The 10,625-nt window shown below is 40.3% G+C and overlaps 1 protein-coding gene across 6 annotated transcripts in view; it reads right to left on the bottom strand.

Moving 5' to 3' along the window:
- Positions 1-10,625, bottom strand: part of LOC119741607 (unconventional myosin-IXa-like) — a 75,079-nt gene that overhangs the window by 4,850 nt on the left and 59,604 nt on the right. For all 6 annotated transcript variants that reach the window (XM_038217422.1, XM_038217421.1, XM_038217423.1 and 3 more), the window contains 5 exons: positions 9,419-9,539; positions 7,384-7,618; positions 6,975-7,106; positions 6,233-6,353; positions 555-736 (listed from right to left, as the gene is read on the bottom strand). In XM_038217422.1, the coding sequence (XP_038073350.1) occupies positions 555-736; positions 6,233-6,353; positions 6,975-7,106; positions 7,384-7,618; positions 9,419-9,539 (791 nt within the window). The remainder of the gene's footprint in view (positions 1-554; positions 737-6,232; positions 6,354-6,974; positions 7,107-7,383; positions 7,619-9,418; positions 9,540-10,625) is intronic.

Below are 10,625 nucleotides of genomic sequence, written 5' to 3'. Positions count from 1 at the left end.
CTAGCAACATTTTTCAGTGAGTCCATGTTTCTAACCAATATCTGCCCAATGTCTACCAGAATTCAAACATAACAAGGCTTTTGTTTTTTACTTGTCCCGTGTTTCTTCTTCTCACACTCCACTAAAACATTTCATGATTGTTCTCAATTTAATACCATTTTCTTCACAAGTTAAAAGAGGCCTACTGGCTGAAATGACCATCATGAGAACACAACTCAAATTTGAGCAAAGATAGAGACTTCATATTCCCTCTATTAGGTTCACTGTGGTTATTGCATCGGTGTACTAAAGTCCATCGCACTTCCTGTCACATGTAAATCACAAGTCCTTTCTAAGTCTAGCGTTTAATACAACCAACAAGTGACGAACAATGACAAAGGAATGCTTTTGTCAAATTTCATTTGAATAGCTTGTGACTTGACTTGAGACTGGAGGACTTGTGATGAACTTGCGACGAATTTGAAAACAGCACTGGTTTATTTTGGGTATAGAACAGTGCAATTACTGAACCAATAGTTTTTCCAAAAAACATTGAACAGTAAGAGTTGAATTACCTCTCCTTCTCTAGTGTCTGTATCCTGTGCTTGAGAACTTCCTCCAACTCAGTCTGTCCATCTATCGTCGTCCTGCCGGCATCCTCACCAACTTCAACCTCCTCCCGTTGCTGCTCGGTAAGCTCCACCCCCTCCTGGGCCGGCTTGCTCTTCCGTAGGTCCTGCTGGCTTAATGTGTCCTTCTGTTGGGGGGACGGGCAGAAACACGAGCTCAAATTAAGTCCCATGGTTTGGGGGGGGGGGGGAGGGATGGTGAGTCTTTCAACGAAGTTCTGCTCTAAAAAAGCAGTTGGAAGGAATGACCAGGAATTGAGTACCGTCTGTTGACGGTTTATCCTTGATCCCTGATAACAATCGATCTTGGGGATTTTAGCGTTGATTGATTGAGTACAGTCTACTGGTAGGGATGCTACTTTATGAACAGTTTTAATCACTTCTTGGAGTCAATCAGGATGGCACTGTCAGAAACAATCACAGCACTTGCAGGCTTGGTTTGAAAAAATGTTTCCAAGACTGAAAGTCATTGGACACTATCACCTTCCGGGGTGACAATGAACACAAGTTACAATCACTGAGCTAACTGTAGTCAAGTAGTGCAGCTTCAGTGACCATCAGTGTTCTGGCTTGTGGTAAAAAAAAAACGATCTGACTAAGTTTTCAGTCTCTGTTCCACATCAGCAGGGTGCTTGTAGTTTATCACAATTCCAGCTCAAAAAGGTACAGTCACATGTGAAGCACAGTTAGTCTCCAAACGCTGTCTGAATATCCAACATGTGTACAAGTGCTGCAGAGAGCCACCAACGCTGAACCAAATGGACAACAGTAAAGTCAACAGGGATTTATCAGTTCCAATCGAGAACACAATGAATTCATCACAACTAAACACGTATTGAGCCGTTTCTGACTTTCACAAACTACTCGAGACAAGTCCGACGTTCCAAATGACAGCAACCTTGACCACTCTTCAACAGATTTGCACATCTCACGAGGACTAGAATACCTTCAAACCACAAGGTGTCGTCAGCTTTCTATATGGAACAAAGAGTGACGCATATTCACACTGGGAACCACCAACTGCTAAATAACATGCTAGAGTTTCAAAATCTCCCTACGTGAAACAAAGCAGGTTGATACCGGATTGGCAGCGTAGCTAAACAGGCTGTGAGTATTTCCTTCCTCCATGTGTTTGTTTCCTGGTGTAAGAGACAAGGACAGGATAGTTTCGGGAAACAATGCTGAGAAGAACTGGTCTTTGGGATTTTTGTGTTTTTCCTTTTTTGGCATTCTCTGTACCATCAGTGGTGGTTGGGTTTGGTGGTACAGTACTCAAAATGTGGACTTGGAAACTTCCACAATGAACAGGTTGCGGAAATTACTTCTGGCGGGCTTACATGTTGTTACTGATACATGTTGGAACAATTTCCCATTGTACACTTTCTGGCACCCCAATATACCACAGCTATAATAATCTGTGGGGCTAAACCGCTTTATTCCTATCACTATAATCTGGCACTGCCAACACAGCCCCTACCATACTACCAAATGATGTTAAAAGTGGGACAATAGGATCAAAAACGAAACTGCCAATGTATTATAACCCACTTGATTGTAAGTAAATACTGTCATACTGTCATACATGTAGTATGAAACGTCCTGTGAAATCAATGAGCCTGGTATGCTAAAGGGGAATTTTGTATCAGTACTAACGATGGTTAGGACCTAACCATCACTGAAAACAAACAGTTTTATCAAATACTACATCTGTTAAATGGCCACGAGCCAGCTGTTGACTTCATGTGTACGCTTCGGGTACGCTAGGTTTTCTTATGTAATACTTTCCCCACAACAGAGCTGGCACTCGGGCACTCCCTGTGATCTATGGGTTCTAAGCACAACATATTTCATGAACTGCACTATGATGAATGAACAAGAACATCATGGTTTTTTTCCCGTGTTTTTCCTGCACCATCAATGGATACAAAACATTGAACAGCTCAGTGGAACTACGTCTGCTATAAAATTAAATTGATAGCCCTTAAATCTGTCCATTTCATGAAATTACAACAAATGCAAATGATCCTATATAAAATATGCCTTTAATGTGTAAGGTTCTATGGCATGCATCAATTTACAATATCAGTGTGGCAACAAACCAAAAATAACTGACGGTAGATGATCATGAGATTTCGAATAAAGGTAAGATTTAACAATTTCCTACGCAAGGAAAATGCTTACCATGACCCAACACAGGAAACGGTATATGCACTATGTAAATTTAGATAGTGATGAAAAATAAGTAGAGTAACAGTCAGTGTGTTGCAAAAGACATGCACTGTGTGTTGCACATCCGCTGGTTTCCTGGAAACTTAAAGTTTGCTGGTTTTCCTGAATGTGATGCAGCTGGACTTGGCAGGTTTATTACATTTCTTTGTTTTGCATTGTTTTGGGATCCCTTGGCTTTGTGATGCAGAATAAAAACAGCACTTGGAATAGCAGCTGCATAGTTTTACAAGACCTCACACCCCCTACCTCCCCCCAGCCCCCCCCCCCCCCCATCCAAACCTTATAGTGCTGGGCCATATATACCAAACCCAATATTTGAATTTCAATCACCAAATATGGGAATAACATTTTTCCATCCTAAATGTTCTGTGATGTTATTTGAATGGGATAAGTTTGCATATTTCAAATCTTTCATACATCAGCTAGTGAGCTAGTCTAAGGAAAATCCCCTTGCACAGCAAGGGTCTATGATATGTGAGCAGATTCGTCGATTAATTATGCCAAACAAGACTGCGCCTTGACCTCGAGATCCTGACCATTCAGTGGGCGCCTTCTATCGGGTCTTCGGTAACCCGTTGTTGTATTACAAAAACATGGCATCCAAATTGACCAATCAACAGCTTAGTCCACATTTCTGATCGAAATGACAACACAGTTTCTAAAGTTGACTCCGATTGCCTGGTGCGCGGCGTTGCATAATATTTGCATGTTGGGATATATCAGACGTTCGACGGTGGCTCTGCACACATGAATGTCTGATCCTGAAACTACTAGTGAGCTAACTTGTAAAAGGGTCATTCCGTGTCAAATCACTCCACCCCAAAAAAAAAGAATTTGAAAGTTTAAAACCCTGTGCCCTTCAAATTGATTCATATTTAGTGTATGGGGTAATTTAGGCTGCAAAAGCTGAAATTGTACGCTTTAGCGCCATCGGACCTACAGTTATCACGATGGAACCTGCCGGTTTTTTTTTTCAATTATGGCCAAAATGGGCATGGATGCCAACTTTCAAATGACCATTTCTCCACAACCTGATGGCCCCACTTGTTGATCTTGGTTTCTTTGGAAAGGTAAACATCATAAGTAATCCAAATTACCATCATTTTTCATGTCAGAGCAATTGAAGTATGATGACCTTTTGAATTTGACCTTGAATTTGACTTTGTAGATCAATTACCTTGAGACGAACTTGGATGAAAATTATACCCCAACCCTTTCTTTTTACAAAATACCCAAAAATTGGGGGAATAATATGTTTTGGTTGCTTTCTAGCGATTTGACACAGAATACATGTAACCCCAAAATAAAGTGATACAAAATATGATGTTGTTATTATGTTGAGCTCATCGGCAATTTATTTCCTGAACGGTACATGCAGTACACGCACTTTCTGTTTAAGTTGTTTTTGTTTTACATTTTGTTTTCGGTGGAGTTGGAATCCAGTTTATCATAAGTCATTCAAGTTCAAATCTCACACTTTTTTGGTTGTTTACTTGGAAACAAACAATTTATAAATTTAGTGGGTTGCCCTGTCCAGACAATGGCCAACACAGGTTAGCCACATTCATCATGTAAACTCATCATCTCTGAGTGGTCATAAGACCAGATTTCACCCAAAAAAATACAAAAATACAAATAAACCAGCTAACCACAAACAAAAAACACTCCCAAAATAGTCCATCCTGTCACCTCAGTGAATGGAAAGCAACAGCCTGGATTGACGTAGAAGGAAACCACACTTCCATCATGACCAACACTGACTTGATTCAGCGAATTTTCCTTGTGACAAAGCAAATGACCCGAGTGCCGTGTAACCACTGAACCCAACTTTTGGTGCGATGCAAGCTGACAATGCAAATAAACCTAATACTCATCACTGTCAATGATGGAAGAATCTTCTGATATCAACTCATCACAAAAACAAAACTTGACTTGCCTAGTCAAGCTGGACCCTTAAGTCTCAGTGGAGGACATTATCTATACTCAGTGACTGACTCAGTGACTCATTGAGTGACTCGGTCAGTCACAGGGCAAAAGACTGGACCTTTGGGTTCAGTAAAACCACATATCACAAGACTCCCACTGTTGCAAAGATTTTTTGTGTTTCTGATTCATTGGCATAAAATAACAAGACGAGGCAAACTATACCAGAGCACACAGAAATATGTTCAAACAATTCAGAATGGGGAAAAAAATTGTAGAATAACGTGATGGAAATGAAATATCCACTTTGGCTGTTCCCATAGAGACTTGACTTACTGCCTACATCTATATCATGAAAAGTACACGAGCCATGCCAGAAACAATGCATGTTCGGTATACAGTACATTGCCATTAAAAGTTCACACTGTGAAAGGAAGTGGGACATTTTGTGAAAAGAATTTGCATTGGCATTCGCATTTCACCTTTCATGAAAATGTTTCCAACTTGTGTGAAAAGGCGTGAAAATGTCTTCCCACTGTGTTAAAAAATTTTCACATTTTGTGAAATGAAAATGAATTCCCTAGGAAGAGAAAAAGTGTGAAGAGAAATTCCTATTCCCAGGTTAATTGCAATATACTGACATTCTTATTCACAAGTGACGGGGAGTGAGTGAGTCAGTCAGTCAGTAGGTACATGTAGGCTGGCCCTCTGGGACCAGCCAAAAAAAAAATCTGAATCGGCCAAATGTTCAGCGTCATCAGCTTTCTTCAATAATTTGTGTCAAATGAAACTATGCAAATTCATCCATATCCCACATATCAAAACACTAAGTGGATTCACAAACTACATCTGAAATATTGCCAACGTCCCTAAAACTTCCTGTCCAATATATTAACTGTTCCTCAATATGTCCAAGAATTCACACAGCCAATTTCAAAGAATTTCCACAATGTCTAAGCCCATGACCTCAGCAACAAAGAATGATGTAAATTATGCGGTCAATTAAGGTGGAATAGCTTTTGGTGTAAAGATTTTAAGCATGATCACTGACAGCCTATCACCACCCAAGTTTAGTTGATGCAATAAATTCACAGCTTTGTTTCTGGGGGTAATAATATACATGTACTAGTTTTTGCCATGATGGAATTATGGAAGTTGCAACCTGATTCATCAAAATATATTAACAAAGACTACACTCAAAATGGCAGACGGACTTAATTCAATGACTGTTTCATAAAATGTTCTATTATCAAATAATGACGGTCAAATTGCAAAAGCTTTGATCACCCATTTTGCATGGCCACACAAAAATCTTGTGATGTCAATTTTGATACACTGCCCAGCCATGCCATGGTATAAACACACATTTATTTGTGAACGTCCATGTTTTTGTCAATAAAATGTTAAAATCAAAATAGCTTTTTTTTCCGTCATGAAAAAGGCTTTCTAATGAAAAGGTCTTGAAGTCTTACCCTCTTGCGTAGATCGGAGAGTTTGAGCGAGGCTGATGTGGAGGCACGCTCCAACGTGTCAATGTCACGCAGGGTGCTCTTTAGTTTCACTAACTTCTCCCTGATAATGACTTCAAGACATCTATTCAGAAACAACAAAACAGAAACAGAACTTGTAATGTTTCTGTACTTTCTGGACACTCCATTAAAAAGTACATTTTTGGTCAGCATGCACTGTGGGGGAGGGGGCATGTAACCATTATGACCAAAGTTTGCATGCATATAGGCAAACTTTCCTACAGACCTTTCAACCTTTTTGGGGTGGAATTACTTTTTTATAAAACCATGCGATGTAGCCCCCATGCTTTTAAAACAACATCTGCATGGAATATAGATTTTGTTTTTCACAGATATCCATTTACTCCTGGGTGGGAAAAAGCAATGAGTGACAAACTGCCTTGTTCAAGGGCACACGTACCATAACCCCAGGCTGGACTCGAACCCACAACCTGCAGAATTACCCGCAGACCATGAGTTCAATGCTCCAGACCAGGTGGCCACAGCACTCTCAACAGCCCAGTCACGAGTAACACTACAGGTGATGAACAATGACGGAGGAATGCCTTTGTCATAATTCAATTGAATAGCTTCTCGTGTCATTTAGAGACAGCATGACTTCTGCTCCCAGTTAACAGACACGTTCAGACTATAGAAATTACACCAGCAGGAAGAGACAGCCAATTAGACAGAGAGACCAACTTACAGAGCTTGTTTGGAGACATCTTGCAAGGCCTCCCATGGATTCATCTGCTTGGGGCTCTTCAGCACGCAGGGTGCATACACAATACTCAGACTGTTGGGGGACATCCTGTTGTAGTTCTCATACAGGCATACTCTGTATGTGTGAACGAAAAAAGAAAAAAAAAATAAGTTAAATCTTTGAAATTTCTCTTTAGTCTTTTAACACTTTTTTTTTTCTTTATTCTGAAAACAAGCAAACTAGTTCTGATCACATTTTTACAAGATTTGTATGCTGGTCAAATTAAATGTACTTATGAAACAATTTTCTTGGATCACTTCTAACTCATGACTAATACAAATGTTTCAGTCGTGAATCCGGACAGATTTAAACAAGACAAGTGCCGAACAAAGAAAAAGGGTCGAACTCTGACCTGGCAAGATGGAAGATTAGCCTCTCAAACAGGTCAAAATTGGCAGTAGGAAGCTTGTTGATGGTATCCTGTAGGGACAGCAGGCGATCTCGGTTGTCGGGGGTCTCCACGGCTCGAAGGAACTCCTCGTAGAGTTCAAAGGTCAGGAGGGGCTCCGGCATCTCCCGGAAGAAGGACTTGATGACCTGGGCGATGACCAGCATGTTGTAGCTGTCCAGCTCAATCTGGTCAAAATCTGACGAAGAGAATAGAAAACAATCAACAGGAAGATCGATGACTCATGATCAAATCTTTCACACAAGCCTGTTCACAATTAAGCATGTTCTACAGCCAATGATTTTTCTTCTTCAAAAATGAGCAGGTTTGTTTCAACCATAAGCTGCTCTTTATAAGATTCTTCTAACATCCAAACGTCTGCAATTAGCAATGCCTCAGAAGTCAAACGATGTCTACATAACTCAATCTACCAAATCCTGGTCAGTAAAATTTCAAAGCTGCGATTTCCCCTCCGTTCCTCTAACAAAACAAATCTGGTGACACTCTTTGTTCAAATCTAAAAAGCTTGTAATTTGTTCAAAATTTATGACACCTAATACAGACATAATTGACCCTTATTCAGATGACCGACTAAACAACCGGTATGCTAATATCTTTTTCTAAACTGTTTTCAAACTTCATTTACATTTTAATTGTTATTATCTTCTTGGATTTTGTCTTTTGTTTGTCATTGACAGGTCAACAGGAGCTACCACTATTGTACTACTTCTAGCATACTTCAGAGACCAAAGTCTCAAACATGATTCCTCTGTCTATAAACTTTTATTTAACTAAGGAGTCATCTTAAATATCCGGGATAAACTGCAAAACAAGTTCTTTCAGAATAGGCTCATTGTATCATATATAAGGGGCCATTCAGAATTTTCAGTGTTTTAAAATTTCGACTTTTTTTCCAAATTATTTTGACCCACCCACCCACCCCTAATTTCGATTAATAAAAAACTGAACATGTACATGTACATGTACTTGAACATGAACATGTATTCCCATGTACATGTGTGTCTAGTTCAGTGACGGTTGTCGGTCTTCTCTTTTGCACTAGTGACCTTCAGTTTTCTTGTGTTTTGCCAGCTGATATGCTGTTGGGAATGACAGGTTGCAGTTTTGGAAGCCACAAAGATGACCGTGGTTTTGTCGTTTTCTGGATGAGGTGGATGACATGTGACATACGAGGTTGTGCCTGTCACGTGAGGTAGCTAAGAAAAACATTCCCTCGTACCCCCCACCCTGTTTGCAGGGCAGGGGTACGAGCGAAAGAAAAACATCAGGTTTGGGCAGTCATCACATCACAGGCTGCGGTCCTCGTAGTCTTGGAGTCCAGTGGTTAAATAGTCCAGTTTTTAAAGCGATTGGTAATCGATGCCCGCGGCGTGTTATAGAGCTGATCTAGTACACCTGGCACCCTGCTGCCTCTGCACGGACTAACCGCTACAAACGCCCGGCGTCCAAGTCCAAGTCTATATACACGTACATGACGTACATGTACAGTACATATACAGGGGACGAAGTTGGAAAAGAAACACGCATCGCGATATCGGAACGCTTGCGCGTAGTTCAGGCAAGTCAAAAGATCTATCTTTCTTTTCTTTTTTTAAATCTATTTCCATGGAAAGTGAATTTCGATTTTCAATTTTTTAGCTTGACCCACCCACCCACAATTTGGAAAAAAGATCGAAATTTTAAAACATTGAAAATTCTGAATGGCCCCTAAGTGGCCGGATTTTGAACAATATCCTCGTAATCTTCCTGTAATGAAGTTATCAGCGTTGCTTAAAACTAAATTCATTATGAGATGATTCTAGCAAAGCTGTTCAGAATCCTGCCACAAATATCTGATACAATGAGCCTATAAACTTCTCCCCAATTTATCCCAGATACTTGCTCCAGGATTTCTTCATTGTTCTCATGAATTGGAAGCTATTTTGATACCCCATGTAAGCATTTGGACCTCTTATTGCTTTCCCTGACCTCTACTTACCAGGCTCTGTATTGATGAGGTGCTTGAGTTCCTTGACCTTTGCTTCCGGGCCTGGCCTGCGATAGATTCCCTCGGTGAATAAACCATTCAGCTCAACGATGCTCAGGCAACGCTCAATGATCTGAACCATGGGGAAGAATAAAGAAATTAACTGACGGGGGAATCGAACCTGTGGCGTCAGGATGACCGCACTGGTGCTCTCTTGGTGACTGCTCAGTATGGAGGTATCCTGAATCCTTCAAAATCCTGCAGTATCGCTAGGCTTACAATCCTGAATCCATCAAAATCCCCGTTTTCAATATGGAGGCATCCTAAATTCGTCGAAAAACTCCAAAACAGGGGTATGGATTTTGATTGATTCAGGATGGTTAGGGTTAACCCTTGCTCTAAAACACCCTCTAATTCAGTTCACTATTTGCTAAAAGTGACTTCCTCATGTTGTTTTTTGCACTGCACTCCAATATTCGCCACAGTAACAAGTATTAAATTGAACAAAACTGTGGTGAGCTCCCAAGACCAACCTAATCCCTATAAATTAGTACCATTCTTACGTAAATAAACCCTCGAATGCACTTCAGAATTCACTTGACTAGTGAGCCAAAGCATTCTCCAATATACATCATCTAGAGTGCATTGGCATAAAATTACACCAGACGAGCAAGGGTTAAAGGTAGAATATATCATTTGCAGCTATCCAAAAAGTAACTGAAAAAATTATTGTTGAAAAGCATACTTGGTTTAAAGATAGTAACGGCACTTAACTCCCTGTGAAAGTATTCTTTTCTGGCAAGCTGTCATTTTGAAGAAAACAATAAAAGAAGGTCATTTCCAAACATGCGTCTATTTCCGTTAGTAGTTCACACGACGCAAAAACACGCGTGGATGCCATAATTCGTCAATTCAGCATGTGACATTGCGTAGCTGCAATCGGCTGAATGAGAATGTGTCCCGGACGCTGATTTCGGGCGCAATTCAAAACATGACTTGGCAACTTTTGAATCGAAATCAAGATCCGAGAATGTTGTTTTCTCGGAATATACAGCATTCACTGAGCTAAAACTTCGTCAGGTTAGTTGTTCAGCACCCTTCTTTAGATTTTGAGCACTTTTGTTGCTTCAAACGAAAAAAAAATGCACAAATGACAAATGATGTACTCTATCTTTAACAAATATTGGGACCACTTAGGGTCAAACCATATTATCTGTGG

The sequence above is a fragment of the Patiria miniata genome, unplaced genomic scaffold (assembly GCF_015706575.1).
Source record: "Patiria miniata isolate m_02_andy unplaced genomic scaffold, ASM1570657v1 HiC_scaffold_5, whole genome shotgun sequence".
Lineage (NCBI taxonomy): Eukaryota > Metazoa > Echinodermata > Asteroidea > Valvatida > Asterinidae > Patiria > Patiria miniata.
The sequence above is the reverse complement of the archived record's forward strand: the minus strand, read 5'-3'. Positions and strand labels throughout refer to the sequence as shown.